A 15,869-nucleotide genomic window follows, 5' to 3' on the forward strand; every position below is an offset into this window, starting at 1 on the left:
TGTTGGAAGGAAATTTAGCAAGCATCCAATCCAACCTCTTTGTGTGCAGCTGAGGAAACTGAGGCCCAGAGAGAAGGAGGCAGGTTCTAGAGCTGCCCACTTTGTCAGTCAAGAGCCAAGACGGAAGCCAGACACCAGCTCCCGTTCCCTCCGGCCTCCCCACCAACCCACCACCTGCTGGCCTTGCAAGCCAGCCTGGGAGAGAAGAACAAAGGACTGAGACTAAGTGGGGAGTGACCTTCCCTGGACCACCCTGCCTACCTCTGGGTCAAAGCAGGGTAAGGAGAGTTCCCAACTTCCTGGGGCTGCTAGTAACTAGCTCTCTCCAAAATCCTGACAAGTACTTAACCACTCACGGGCTCTCCAGCCGTTGGCCCAGGAGACACTGTTCACACACTGCAACCACTGAATGGGACAGTATAATGCTCGTGCCATTAACCTCGGATCAGACTAGCCACCCTTTGCGCACTATTGCCTTAGCTCCTCAACTGGACTGTAAGCTCCTGGAGGCCAGGGATGTCGTCTCCCTGGCTGTTGTCTCCTCCAGAACCTGCACTGGCAGGTACTCGGTACGGATGGTCTTGGGCTGAGTGAGATCCTTGAGTAACCCTCCTTCCAGAAGTCATGACCCCCCACTCTCTGCCTGCAGGTGTCCAGAGCAGCCATCCCTCCACCTGACAGCTCCACATGTACTAGAAGGTTCTACCTCAAGCCAAAATCTGCCTCCCCATCATTTTTACCCATTGGTCCTGGTTTTACCCTTGGTAAGCAACAATGCAGACTCAAATTTTCTTAACCTTATGGAATTTCTTCATATATGTGATAAGTATCCTGTTCCCCTTAGTCTTCTCTTACTGATATAAAGGCATTGAGACTGGGGCAAGGGGTGAGGGGAGGGGGAGGCTTTGAGGGCAGTGCAAATGCAAGAGAGAAGGAGTGAGCAGGAGAGCCAAAGGAAGAGAGCAGAATTCTAGCTGAGCTGGTGTTTTCCACAGATGGACAAAGAAAGTTGGGTTGGGGTTGGAATTTGGTGGACTTTCGCATCTCCATCCTCTTGTCCTCCCATCTCTCTGCTCCCTTTGAGATTCAGAAAAATTATGGAGTGGTTCAGAAAAACACACTGTATGGTGTCACTTGGAACTTCCAGGTCTTGTCTCCCACCACCCCCATCCCTAAACCCCACGGAAGTTCCCAGGAGAGAGCACAGAATGCGTTGGGCAGAGAGTGTTAATCCTCACAACATCTAGGTGAGGTAGAAGAGGTGGAAATGGGGATGCACTGTTGTTTCTCCCCACTGTAAGGAGAAGGAAACTGAGGCACAGAGAAAGAAAGGGACTTGCCCAAGGTTAGTAAAGAGAAAGAGCCAGAGGCTAGGAACACAGGGCCTCCCAAACCCAGCCAAGGTGGTCTCCGGGCCAGGGCCATCTCTGAGGGACTTCATCAGGATTTGAGACATTCCAAAGGAAGCTCAAGGTCCTTCTCGAGGTCCACGGTGTTTGACCTCAGCCCTTGCGCGCTAGCTGAGAGCACTTTGGCCAAGACCAGGTGTCCATCACCTATGCTACTTTACCTTTAGCATCTGGTTAATTTTTTGCATTCGAGAGGCAGTGGCCAAATGGCCTCTTTGCGACAGGGCATAAGCACAGCCAAAAGGAAGAAGCTGGCGTGAGCAGGGGTATCCTGGCTCCGAGGAACCTGGGGCAGCTCTGGCTGAAAGCTGACGCCTCCTGGTTCAATGTGGAACTGGGGGGAGGGGGGGGATGGTTGGAGCTAAGTAGATGGGCTCTGGAAGTGGGGAGCCCTCCTTCAAGACAGACCTCTCCCCTTCGCCTACTCAAATGCTGCCTTCCCAACCCCGGCTGAGCCCCTCCGAGGCCCATCTAAGTCCCCATCTGCTCCTTTTCCAGTCCTCCTCTTTCCTGGACGCCCCTCCACGCTCCGTGCACTGTAAACATGAGAAAAACAAAAGCCAAGAGAAAACAAAAACAAAACGAGAACCCCCTCCCGCCTCCCAACCTGGGTGAAAAAAAATCATCCTTTTTCACCGTAAACAGGATTTGGCTTTTTTCTTCACCTTTGATTCCTTTTTCCTTTTCTCTCGTAAAGACGGGAAGATTCGGGCTGTCGTTGGTTGGTTCAGTCAGGCACCAAAACAAGAAACTCAATGAGAACTATTTGGTGCGGATTCGGTAACAGCGACATGTCCACCACAGATGACTAGAGCACCACACACAACATTTTTCTTAAGCTAACATGCTCTGGCTGCCATCCACAGAATTAGCTAGAGACCCCTACATGGTTTCTACGTGGTCAAGAGGTATATATACAATCCTTCAAAGGACAGGATTGAGGGGCCGGGCTATCAGCTAGGACCTGCAGGATCACATCTAGATTCTCAGCAGCATGGGCCCCCCCTTCCCACCCCTGCTCCGGGCACTGCCAGCTCCCTCCCTCCCGCAAAGCAGGTGGATGGACATGGACGGACGGACGGGGCAGTCACCACTCTGGACAGGTGGGCCTCCCCCACCCCCTCCTTTCCTCAGACACGGATACCACCAACTCCTCTTTCCACAAAATGTGCTTGCAGGCTTTTCCTCTACATCAAATGGCTCAGAAGGCAAAGTTTGGCTGCAAGGGCTATGGCCGTGGGGGGACCTGGTGAAGGAAAATGGGGTGTCCACTGGCTAATTCCTCCCTCAGCTGTCAGCTCCCAGTTGTGTCTCAATGTCCACTCGGCAGATGGGGCATTTCTTGCTCATGGCGAGCCACTGGTCCACACACAGTTGGTGAAAGAGATGCATACAGGGTAGGCGCCTGGAAGAGAGGAGGGTAAGTCGGAGGAATGGTCAAGGAGAAGGGCCCCGGGCTGTGCCAGGAGCCAAGGGACACTGGCTCTACTCGGGGAATGAGGAGACTCACACCCAGGACCACTGGGGGCCTGGCCAAAGAAGGTTCTGGGGGCTCTGCCACGGAGTAAGGCTGTGGCTAGGATGGGAATTCAGGACAGGAAGGAAAGCCCCAAGGCCCTCCTCCTCCTGGCCCTCCAGATCAACCTGAAATGAAGCCAGGACTTTGTGTGAGATCCATTCAGGCCAAATGTCTCTCTGTTCTCCTAGCTTTGTGTCCGGGAGTCCACACCATGGGCACCACACATCTAGAATGTTCCACACCCCACCTTCCTAGGACAACCACAGAGCACACTGTGCACACTTGGCACGTTCACACACGTGCACAGGCAAACAAGCACCCCTGACACACGGTGCAGGACTGATCACCAATCCCCATGAAGGAAGAGGGGGGACTCAAAAGGCGGGGCTCCTACCTCACATCTTCTCCATCTTCCAGCAGAGACAGACAGATCGTGCATTTCTCATCTGTGTCTGACTCCTCCCCCTCTTCCTTCTTGCCCTTGCCATCCTGGGGTCTTCGCTGTGTGAAGCAGAGGAAGAGCACCGACTCACCTGGAGGCCCCTGTCTTTCATCCACAGCTGCCCCCTCCCTTTCAGCCTCCTTTCCCTGTGAGTCAGTCACTTTTTTTTTTTTTTTGCAGTACACGGGCCTCTCACTGTTGTAGCCTCTCCCGTTGCGGAGCACAGGCTCCGGACGCGCAGGCTCAGCAGCCATGGCTCACGGGCCCAGCCGCTCCGCGGCATGTGGGATCTTCCCGAACCGGGGCACGAACCCGCATCCCCTGCATCGGCAGGCGGACTCTCAACCACTGCGCCACCAGGGAAGCCCGAGTCAGTCACTTTTTAAGTTCTGAAGTAACACCCAGACTTCTGTGCGCTTCCCAGACCCTTCTCCCCGCCTCCTCCCCATGCCCCCTCCTTGCTTCAGGATACAGAGTGCAGGAGCGGAGCAGCGGAAGAGGCCAAGCAGTTTTTGTTGTTCCAGGCAACTTATGTCCAGGTCTAAACTTTATACTGTCCTAGAGGCGTAGAGTTTAGAAAGGAATTGAGTACCTAATGAACCTATCTTTGGAAAACTATGGCTTGTGCATAAACAGCTTCCTCTTTTCTAGTCCCCTCATGCTGTCCACTCCTCCTTACATCCTTTCCAAACTATATCCTTGCCTCCAGACTTCTCCCCCCACTTTCAGGTTCAGCATGCTTCCTCTATCCATCCATCCATCCTTCCATCCATTCACTCTTTTTTCCCTTCCTCCCTCCCTTCCTTCCTTCCTTCCTCTCTTTCTCTGAACTAATGTCTATTCACTTTTTCTTTCATTACTAGACGAAGGCAGATTTCCTCAACTGGGCATTACCTCCTATAATTTGTACCACACTTATTCTATGTTGTTTGATCTCTCTGCCTGTCCAGAAATTTCCGTTAAAATAGGCACTAGTTCCACTGTACACCGGAAACTAACACAACATTGTAAATCAACTATACTTCAATTTTTTTAAAAAGGTATTAAGTTTTTAAAAGGTATTAAGTTCTAAAAAGGTATTAAGTTTAAAAAGGTATTAAGTTTTAAAAAGGTATTAATTTTTTTAAAAAGGTATTAAGTTTTAAAAAGGTAAGCACTAGTTCTAATATCATGTTAGACATCATGCAAGCACTCAGTTTATACTTGTTGACTTTAATTGTCCTGTTTTAAATTCTTTGCTAATTATTTGAAGATAGTTAACTACTATGTAGAAAGTTCCAAGCTCTTGGATGGTGTGGACCATGGCTCACCCTTCTTTAGATACTGCCCCACACTTGGTCAAGTACAAGGCACATCACTGGTGCTTAAAAAAATATTCTGGGGAGGAAGGAATGTAATCAGTGAATGGAATCAGCCCACTTTCTTGTTCCCATCTCCATGCTATGCAGTGAAACATTCTGATAATACCCATGGGAAGAAAACTAAACCTTTTCCCCCCTCTCCAGGGATAAGCAGACTTAAAGGTCATCTTGCCAAGAGAAATCTGAAGAGTCACAAGATAACGATCACCCAGAGAGTGACTATGACCTTCGGGCCAGGCCTAAATGCCAGGTCTCCCCAGTCTGGTCCCTGGTCCTCAGCCCCGGAGTCTGAAGTAGTCTGGGGAATTGTGTAACCTTATTAGAACATACAAGAAAATCTATACCTTCTGCTCTCAGCCTCCCTGTGCCCTATACACCCTACTGCAATAAGTTTACCCTTAACCAGAAAATCAGAATTACATCCATAGTCCCATATAATTGTCATGGGTTTGGAGTATGAATGGAGTCATGATGATCTGCCTGCCCAAGAACCCAGCCGTGTTTGCTGGTGGAGTGACATTCTTTTAGTTGGCCCTTTGAGAAAAGGGAATTCCATAAAAAATACCATTGAGACTATTTTCTATTGTTTTTTCCCATCATTATTCAGGATTTCCTTTTTATAGTTAACAATTTTAACTTGATAGTCCTACCTTGTTTTACTATATCTAATCTATATTTCTTTAAACTATATTGTCTCTTTTCAAATCTTATCCTATTTCTTCCTTTGTATTTTTAATCTTTTAGGTCTTCCAGTTTTTGTCTTCTCTTTTCATTATCTATGTAACTTTTATTTTAACTATAAGTTTCTTCAGCATTTTTAATTTAATATGTATTTTAAAGGTTCCCACACAGAACCTTATGTGGGAACTGTCCCTTTTGCCCATACCTTCTCATTTTCATTAACGTTCTGTTTTCACTTTGATGATATTGACATTAAATTTGTATGTAATTTTCATATCTTTTCCTAATTCTTGTTTTTTTATATTTTCTTTTTGACTATATTTTTATTTATTCTTATCATATCATTGCTATTTTAAAATATCCTTTTTTGTTTTGTATTATTTTACTCTCAGTTTAAATTTTTAAATTTTTTTTTTATATTTTGGGGGATCTTAAATGCTATCACTTTGCATTTTTAATTCTTCTTATTCCTGTTTTTATAATATTTTATCCCCCTAAGTCTCCTTTTATTCCCATAATTTTTTTAGCTCAACTCTTTATGTCATTGGTTCAGTCCATTTTCCCTTTTCATTCTTAGCATTAGTTCTTTTCCTTATCTCCTCTCGGCCTGTTGAAGTAATGACAGCTGAAGTGTGCATCTCTGGCAGGAGTGAGCCCACCCTGGTCAGGAAGGTAGAAGTTGTTCCCGGGCTCCTGAACGTACCTCACTCCCTTCCACATCCTTCTCCAGAAGCTTCAAGCTCTCCCTCCAGAGAATGATCATTTTCTCCATGCAGATGACACACTTAATTACTGAAATACTGTTGTTTCCTCTATTAACATACTATCCATGACTGACACATAATAGATGTGTCAGTAAATGTTGATTGGAATCACTGATGGGTAAATCCAGTGCCTCCATGAGGAGCATAGACCAAGGTTCATGGTCTTTGACATTGACACCATGGGTACCTGGGCAAGCCTAGAATCAAGGTGAGAGCAGTCACCAGGTACTGGGCACCGTGCTAAGCTGTGTATATGCGCTGTCCCACTGAGTCCCCAGAGTCCCCCTATGGCAGCTACTAACATATCTTTCCCATTTTGCATGAAAAAGGGCAAGGGAAGGGCCAGAAAAGCCAAGTAAGCTGTCCGGAGTTACACAGCTATAAGTGGTGTTTAGGGACTGAGTGTTTGTCCCCCTCCCCCCAAATTCATATGTTGAAGCCCTAACCACCCCTCCCCAATGTGATGGAGATGGGGTCTCTGGGTGGTAATTAGGTCTAGGTGAGGTCATGAAGGTAGGTCCCCCATGATGGGATTGGTGCCCTTATAAGAAGGGAAAAAGACACCAGAGCTTCCTCTCTGCCATGTGAGGACACAGCAAGAAGTCAGCCGTCTGCCAGCCTGGAAGAGAGCCCTCACCAAGAACCAAATCTGCCAGTGCCTTGGTCTTGGACTTCCCAGCCTCCAAAACTGTCAGAAATAAATGTCTGTTGTTTAAGCCACCAAGTAGAAGGCATTTTGTTATAGCAGCCCAAAGACAGCAGTAAAACTGAAATTCAAAACTGGCCCCGTCTGTTTCCAACACCTAGTGCTCACAGCCACTGCAGCCTGTGGCCTCCTGAGGGGGTGAAGATGGGCTCCGGCTTGACCACCATGAGCATTTTCCTGCTCCAAGTTTCTCAGTGCTTCTCAAGCTTTTAATTCCTAAATTTTAAAAAGTATTGGGCTTCCCTGTTGGCACAGTGGTTGAGAGTGTGCCTCCCGATGCGGGGGACACGGGTTCGTGCCCCGATCTGGGAAGATCCCACATGCCGCGGAGCGGCTGGGCCCGTGAGCCATGGCTGCTGAGCCTGTGCGTCCGGAGCCTGTGCTCCGCAACGGGAGAGGCCACAACAGTGAGAGGCCCGTGTACCACAAAAAAAAAAAGTATTTATTTACCTGTTTTCATGGCAGACTTTATTTCATAGAGCAGTGTTAGTTTATTCGAAAACTCAGCAGAAAATACAGTGTGTTCCCTCCCTTCCCCTCTCAAAACTCACAGAGTTTGCCCTATTAATATCTTGCACTAGTGTGGTACATTTGTTACAACTGATGCACCAGGAGTGATACATCATTATTAATAAAGTCCATTAATTTACGTTAGGGTTCTAAGGGTTTAACAAATGCATAATGGCATGTCATGTCCACCATTATAGTAGCATAAAAAATAGTTTCACTGCCCTAAAAGTCCCCTATCATCCACCTATTCATTTGCCTATCCCTCTCCTAAAGCCCCTGGCAACAATGGATCTTTTTACCGTCTACTCTTACCTTTTCTAGAATGCTGTGTATTTGGAATCATACAGTATGCAGCCTTTTCAAGTCAGCTTCTTTCACTTACTAATATGCATTTAATACATATTTTCTGCATCACATCTATTCATGGCTTAATAGCTTATTTTTTTAAATCATGGAATAATATTCCATTGTATGGATCTACCAAAGTTTACGTACCCATTTACTTATTGAAAGACAGATTGGTTACTTCCAAATTTCTTATTTACTTGAATTTTTTTTTTTAATTTAACTCCAATTCCTGGACTCCAGTCCTACTCCAGAGTCTTCCTGGAGAGTCTTCCTCCACAGGCTTAGGGTAGAGCCTGTGAATCTGCGGCTTTAAAAGCAGCCCACGCAAACCTGATGCTCACCGAGGACTGGAAACCTACGCCCTGAAGCCTTAGCCGCCTGTTTGTCCACATGTGAGATTGGACTTGGAATCTTTTCTAAGGTAAACCTTAGCCTGCAGTGCAGGTGCTCCCTTGGCCCTCCTCATTCAGATACAAACATTCATCTCTCTGTACACCCACTCACAAGTCCACACGCACACACACATACCCAGCTCCCTTCCTGGTCACACCTGGCAGAAGCAAGGGAGGAGACCCTGGGAAGGTAGCAGAGCTTCAGAGCATCTAGCCAGAGCAAAAGCTTCTAGAGTTCGGACCGTGCCCCTCGGTGGAAAGCTGGGCCAGGGTCAACTAGATCGTACCCACCCCAACCCCAACTATGCAGGCTGACCTGCTGGTTGGCTCACCTTCTTGTACTTGTGGGGGAAGGTGAACCTCTCAATGGTGTTCTGTACAGCTCCCCGAGTCACATTTCCCAACCTATCCTCGAGCTGCAGCAGCTCCTACAAAGAGAGAACATGTGGATGTGTGCATTCTGCACGTGCAAACACACGCATGCACTCATGATAAGGAGGAGGGGCACTGAGAGACCTGCAGAGCATTCACGTCGATGGGAAGAATTGTCAAATGCTCAAAGACTGCGAGATCTCTACTCACTCTTTTTCTCTCTCCTACTCTCAACCCTGAGGCTACGCCTACCACCCATGCCCTCCCCACCCGCAGGGGAGGGAGAGGGGACAGTGGCATCTCCACCAAGCCAGCGGGAGCCAGGCTGACGGGAGGGTCCCCAGACAGAGGGGCAGGGCGTACCTCATAGCTGTCCCGCACAGCGGAGGTGTGTCTGCTGGCATTCAGTCCCTGGAGAGCAAGGAAGTGAAGCTGAGGGTAAGGGTAGTTTCGGATTTCATGGACGACCTGTTGGGGAGAAAACGCCTCAGACAGGATTCCAGGCTCCAAGAGCCCAGCTTCTGACTCCCCCTCCTGTAGCCAATCAGCGCACCCCTGAGATGCTGCGGTGTTTGGAAGCGCTGTCTTTCCTCCTCCTGTGTCCCCCTGTCCTCATCAAGAACCAAGCCTGGGCCGAACCAGCCCCAGAAAGAATAACAAAATCAGTAAAGTAACAACTAACCTGACTGGGCATTTATTTCATGGCAGGCACTGTTAAGCCCTTCAAACGATTAATTGAATCATCTCACCTGACCTGTAACCTGGGTGCAATTACTATTCCCATTTTGCTGATAGGGTAAGTGAGACACAAGCGGATGAAGTAAGTGACAGAACCATGGTTTCAAACCCAGGCAGTCGGATGGCAAAGTTCACTCCCTTCCCCTCTGCTCTGTACTGCCCAGAACAGGGTGGGGCAAGTGAGGGCACAAAATTTAAGGAGGCACCGAATGACTCAGTAACCAAGATAAATAATACTTTAATGTAGTATTTTAAAATCAAAATTAATGCAAAGAATCCATAATGAACAAACTATCAAAATTTTAAATCAGAACAGGCTCTGATCCTTTCCTTGCACGGCCCTGCCTCACTCACCTCACCCTGACCCTCACCCTGTCTCCAGCTGTGAGTCAGAGCTCCTCAGCTTACTCCTGCACGATCCTGGACTTAATCTTTCTATGCCTCAGTTTGCCAATCTGTAAAACAGGGATAAAACCTTCCGTGTGGTGTTTTTGCGAGGCTAGTGATTAGAACGGTGCCTGGTATGCAGCGAGTGCTCAATAACCACTAGCTGTTATTCTTAGGAGATGGTGCTTCTTAAGGCGAATCTTAGAACTTCCGAGCTGACAAGGATTCTGGGATTATTCATCCAAGCCTCCCATTTTACACATGAGGAGACTGAGGTGCTGAGTGGTTAAAGGGCAAAGGCAAGGGCTGGAAGGGCCGAATTATGCTCTAGGGCAGCAGCATGAAGAAGCTGTCTGGAAATAAGGTTTTCAATCAGCCTTTCGCTGCTTTAGTGGACTATCTTCACCTTCATTCCACACAGCTCGGGATGCCAGGTACGCAAAGGCCCCAAACCCCACCACAGTCGCCACACCCTGCAGCGCTGAAGGCCGGCCCTCTGCACAAGGCAGCACCAGATCAGCAGGCAGCCTCCGGGGCCACTTCTGGGGTCTCCTGTGTTCCCCATACCAGGCATGTTCATCCCATTTCACGGATAAGTAAAACCAAAGCCCCGGGAGAAGCTGACCCAATAAATTAACTAAATGAGGTCACGTGGGGTCCAGGGACTACGCTGCTTGCTCTTAGCCCTGAGCCTTCCCCCCACCCTCCCTCACTCCACCTCCCACCCCTCCAGACCGGGGCCTGCCACAGGGCCCCTTGCCCCACCCCCAGTGCCCCACCTCCTTTCAGCAGTGCTGGCTTCTGGTCCAGCAGCTTTGCTTTCTTTTCCCTTCAAGCCCAGTTGGGAATAGGAGCTGGGAGGGGAGGGGAGCGGCTGACCTGCCTGTGCTCAGGACACAGCCGGGCAGGACACAAGGGAGCCACAGGCCTCAGCCCACCATTGGCACCAACAGGCAGCAAGGGAGTCAGTTTCCTGGCAGAGCCTCTCACTCACCATCTGCGTGGAGGAGGAGTTTCGGGGAAAGTGGTGCATTCGAGGAGTCGCTAGGTAATGCTGATAGTGCTGGGGCATGGGCCGCACCTGGAACTGAGCGGGACTCAAGCCGGTGTCCACACTGAGATCCCTGCAGGGACACAGCCACGGTGAAGCACAGGTGATCCGGCCATCGGGTTGCAGAAGGGACCTCAGACATCAAGCCCGTCGAGTAGAATCAGAGTCACAAACTGCCGGAGCTGCAAGGGGTTCAGTCTCGCCCAGCCCCGCCCCTCTCTTTACGGCGAAGGGAGCCGAGACTCGGAGAAGCCCCGCCCCTCTCTTTACGGCGAAGGGAGCCGAGACTCGGAGAAGGAAGGGCTCTGCTAGATCGAAGGGACCGGTATAGTCTGGGCCTCACACTACTTGAGACTAGTGCACCAAAGCCCGTCCCTGAGAGAAATGCTGAAAGAGGAATCCAGATAAGCCGGTCACGGATACAGAGCAAAGGAAAGACAGCTCCAGATAGAGTGGAGGGGGGCAGAGGCCATACTTTAACCACTTTGAGAAAATAATAGGAGAGGGACCTGCACCTGTGAGGCAGGAAAGCTCTCCTGGACCACCGCCCCTGCTCCTCACCATACAGGAAACTCATTTCACTTAAAAATCAATCAACTGAAAAGGATCCAGTGTTCCTTGGAAAATGGCTAAGTTCTGGTCTGAGACAGAAAAAAAAAAAAGTGCAACATGAGATTGAAACATCTTGTCATAACTAAAAGCAAGGAAGTTATCAAGGTCAAGTCAAAAGGATTCGGGAACCATCCTGGAGAGGCTCCCACTGGCAGACTTTGGGCATTTTGTATCAATGAGTGTAACTGCAATAGACTAAAATACATCAAATAGGTTCAAATCCGTGAGAATGAAATGATGCTAAAGAAAACTGGTCCCCATTGAAGGATGCTAGGGAACCAATGCTTCATTTTGAAAACTAATAAATAAAGGGGAAGGGGCTTCCCTGGTGGCGCAGCGGTTGAGAGTCCGCCTGCCAATGCATGGGACACGGGTTCGTGCCCCGGTCCGGGAGGATGCTGTGGAGTGGCTGGGCCTGTGAGCCATGGCCGCTGAGCCTGCGCGTCCGGAGCCTGTGCTCCGCAACGGGAGAGGCCACAACAGTGAGAGGCCCGCGTACCGCAAAAAGTAAAATAAAATAAAATATAAAGGGGAAGAACCAAACATTTATCCTGCCTTTCCTCTGTTAACTGTACTGCAGGGTAACCAAATCGTGGATGAAGGAAAATTGCTCTTTATGAAAGTTTTCTAGCTAATAAATGAATAAGGAATGATTGAATTATTTGTCACATTCTTTCATCCCCTAAAGAAATAAAGGATCTGGGCAAAGATTATCAATTGCTACTAACATCACACAGGAGAGACAACCAGCTATCTGCTGGAAGAACACAGCACCTCGTATGAAGTGTTTTTTGCCAGAAAATGCAAGTTGAAGCTGTATCTGCTCAAGTCGCAACGTGGGTGCCAGTGTATAGTGAGTTTAGCAAACCAAGGGGCGTCTGAGGTGACACCTCCAGAGCATAACCAGCAAAATCCAGATGAGGGGAAACTACAGGAAAAAAAGCCTGATTCAACAAATACTTTTTTTTTTTTTTCGGTACGCGGGCCTCTCACTGTTGCTGCCTCTCCCATTGCGGAGCACAGGCTCCAGATGCGCAGGCTCAGCAGCCATGGCTCACGGGCCTAGCCGCTCTGCGGCATGTGGGATCTTCCCAGACCGGGACACGAACCCGCGTCCCCTGCATCGGCAGGCGGACTCTCAACCACTGCACCACCAGGGAAGCCCTACCTTTTTTTTTTAATATGAGGAGCATTAAAGGAATTTCTGCTTCCAGCTGTGATGTCTATACAGTATGACATATATATATATTCCTACATTTCTTCTATATATTAGCCCACATCCCTGGAACAACTACTGATGAGTCTGTCACTTGGGACATGAGGTAACTCTTGGAGCCAGTTGGAAGCAAACTTAGAAATTCTCTTAGTCCAGTCCCTCACTTTTGCAGGCCCAGCAGAGGCCTGAAGAAGGCCAGTGCCTTATCCATGGCCCCAGGCTAGCCAGTTAGGGGCTCCAGGGTTTCCGATCCTCGCCTGGGCTCACCCCATGACCTGCCTCGGGGAAAGGAGTTCCCCGGGGCACCTCACGTGGCAGAAACTCTGACTCTTAGCACCTGCCCAGCAGTCCCAGGGAATCCAACAGATTCAAAGTAGCAGAAAGATGTTCAGGGAATTCTACCAAAAGCAAAGTCCCGAGGAACTGGGAACAGAATCCCTCCAATTCTAGGAATGCTGAGTGGAGAGGCAAAAGACACCTCAGCCCTCAGATGAGAGAGGTGATCTGCCCAGGTTGGGCCTGAGTGGGCTCTGGGATCCCCTTTTATCATCTCATCAAAAATCCCTTCCCAAACCCAGGATCCTCGAACAGGGCTCCTTTGCTGAGGCCGAGCTGCTTGCAGGGGAAGGATGGTAGGAAGCTCTCACCCCTACCCGCCTCTCCGAGGTGCCCAGGCAGGGCTAGGGCTGTGTGGCCATGCAGGCTGCCATCTGCACTGGGGGCAGAGTCAGAACTGTGGACTGAGTCAAAGGAGCACGATGAGGACAGAGACACTGGAGCAGGGCTCAAGGTCAGGGTCAAGTTATCGGGCCCAGGCCAGAAAGGGGAGATTGGGGAGGATTTATCCTCCAAGGCCTGCTGCTCCCACACACTCCCAGGCTAGGATGCTCAGTGCACACAGCTGCTTGGGTAGGGCTAGAATCTCCTAAAGTAAGGGGGGGAGGGCCAGGCAGCCTCAGGCCTGGGGCTGGACGAGAGCTATTGGGGCATGCCAATTCCTGGAATGACTAGGGCAGAAGTCAGTGGTTTCTGATGATTCTCTAAAGGAAAGGGGTGGTGCGCAGACACACTCCCCACCTCCTCCCTCCGAGGGCTCCTTGCAGAGGGTGAGCGAAGCCCCTCCTACAATGCATTTCCTGTCATCTAATTTCCAGACCTCACATCTCCTGGCAGAAGAGGCCTCCCTGGAAAAGAGGGGTGGGATGAAAAGCCCCTCGTCACCACTTGGATGGCCCTTGCTGGAGCAGAGCTAATTACAGGGAGGAGAAAGGGCCTCCTACTTGGGAAGTGGGGACAGGACAGGCAGAAATGGCCCCGGGTGGCCCCGGTGGACCCGGCGCGGGACTCAGCCCAGGGCCCTCCCAGCGTCCCCTGCTGGAGCACAGGCCAGCCTTTCAGGGCCCCCGCCTCTCTTTTTCTCCAGGCAAGCAGGGGTCAGGAATGCAGAGCGACAGAAATGAGTGAGGAGCACATGAGATTTGGCCAAATAAAGCAAGTCGGCAGCCTAACCCGCACCATGCCTCCCGCATCTCAGCAGCACCCGCCTCACCGCGTCTCCTATCCCCTCCCACTTGCCACGCTGGACCTTGTTCAGATCCCTCAGCCGTACACAAGGACCCCAGGTGCTCTGTGTGCTGAAGAGAATTAAACTGGATTGACTTGCCTGCTGAGGGACAGAATTTCATCCAAACAACAATTAAATCTTCCTAATTTGAATCTGCTAATTAGAAAAAGTCTGGGCTGAAGCTGGCCGTGGTGCAATCTATGTTTTAGGAGAGCGTTAAATCTAACAGAGAAAACCTGAGAACTACTAAGAGCTGGAGACACGGAACCTTTTAAATCAACCATTTCCTGCACCTAGAAGCACCTTTAGCGTCCAGTCAACCAGAACTACCCTTTTGAACCATTCCTGGGTGTCTGGTCCTAGGCTGTTTCCAAAGCAACCCTTGCCCACACCAGTTTGCCTGACTAAATGGCTGAGTAATGACACTAAGGCACGTCTGTTTTTTAAATAGCCCATCCCTTCCCGTTGAGGTTTTTTGTTCGTTTTTACATTCTTTAAAACAGACACACACACACACACACACACACACACTTTTTTACCTCAAAGTTGCAAAAACTTCCTGGATACTCTTCACTCAGATTCCCCAAGTGTTAAAATTTTACTACCTTACTGCATTTCTATTTCCTTCTCTCTCTCCACGTATACATCCATACATACAAACACACACACAGAGTTCTCCGTGGATTTTTTTCCCTAAACTATTTAAAAATAAGTTGAAGGCATGATGCTCTTTACCTCTAAATACTGTAGTGAACTACACATCTTTTTCAAGTGTTCAGGTGTTTAGATCCAGCCCTAGTTTAGGTCAGCCCACCCCTGAGCTAGAACCTGTGAGTAGGGTGGGACCAAGTGTCCAAAACAAAGCAATGATGCATCCCAGGGCAACAAAGCCCTCTGCCCTGAGTGCAGGAGTCTGTGGGAAGATGTCACAGGGGCCCGCTGCCTACAAAGACACCACAACCAAGCCCTCAACCTCTCCCCAGCCAATCTCCCCAGTCCTTGCCTCCAACCCAGCTGGCTCTATCTCCATGAGCCTGTTTTGCCTGGCTGGCATGCCCTGGCACTTCTCTTTGGACTCCTCAAGGCCCACCCCCTCCAGGAAGCCTTCCCTGACCATGCTAGCTCCTGAGATTCTCCTTTCCGCCCCCTTCCCAGGGACCACTGGTTCACAGCACTCCCTGAGCTTGGGAAATGCTTTGCATTCCTGTCCCATCCTCCCCTGCAGTACCATGAACACTGAGCCCAAGGCTGGGCACATGATGGCCCGTAGCCACATCTGAGCTCATTGCTGGAACCAGGACCTTGGGGGCCATCTGGCCCTGAGGGTGGACAGGGCAAAAGCTGGGGCTTGAAGACTAGGACTCCGGCATCATTGAAGTGAAGGAAACAGGAGCTCCGTGGATCAGACAAGACCCTCCTCCCTCCCTCCTCCAGGGACCCCACTCACCAGTCAGTGCCCTCAGCCAAGTACCTGGGCTGAGGTGTCTGTAGTTGGTGGCCGAAGTCGAAGCTGGGGTGGAGGCGGTGAGGGTGGACAGACACTCGCTCCTGACTCCGCCTGCCCCGGAAGGGAAGGAGGAATCCAGGCGTCAGGGCTGCCCAGGGCCAGCCCAGCCCCCAGGAGTGCTCAGCAGCCCCAGCCCACAGCCTGCGTGTGGAGCAGCGGCCTTCAGCCCTCGTCCCATTCCTGGGCAGCAGCCAATAACTCAGAAATTCCCGCTGTACTGAGCCTCTCCCTGGGTGTGACTACTGCAGATGAGCTGTCTCACCCGGTCTCTCCAGATTCTCTGCTCCTTC

The 15,869-nt window shown here is 50.0% G+C and overlaps 1 protein-coding gene across 4 annotated transcripts in view; it reads right to left on the bottom strand.

Annotated features, from left to right (window-relative positions):
- Positions 1-822: 822 nt before the first annotated feature.
- The window catches only part of ARK2C (arkadia (RNF111) C-terminal like ring finger ubiquitin ligase 2C), a 104,499-nt gene continuing 89,452 nt past the window's right edge, over positions 823-15,869 (bottom strand). The window contains exons 3-8 of one of the 4 annotated variants that reach the window (XM_079943349.1): positions 15,520-15,630; positions 10,624-10,753; positions 8,868-8,972; positions 8,465-8,560; positions 3,323-3,429; positions 823-2,814 (exon numbers count right to left, since the gene is read on the bottom strand). In XM_079943349.1, the coding sequence (XP_079799475.1) occupies positions 2,697-2,814; positions 3,323-3,429; positions 8,465-8,560; positions 8,868-8,972; positions 10,624-10,753; positions 15,520-15,630 (667 nt within the window). In that variant the 3' untranslated portion in view covers positions 823-2,696. Of the gene's footprint in view, positions 2,815-3,322; positions 3,430-8,464; positions 8,561-8,867; positions 8,973-10,623; positions 10,863-11,195; positions 11,289-15,519; positions 15,858-15,869 lie in introns of those variants that run through there. The other 3 variants (XM_079943352.1, XM_079943351.1, XM_079943350.1) reach the window with 3 other exon arrangements.

This window comes from Stenella coeruleoalba (genome assembly GCF_951394435.1).
Source record: "Stenella coeruleoalba genome assembly, chromosome: 14".
NCBI lineage: Eukaryota > Metazoa > Chordata > Mammalia > Artiodactyla > Delphinidae > Stenella > Stenella coeruleoalba.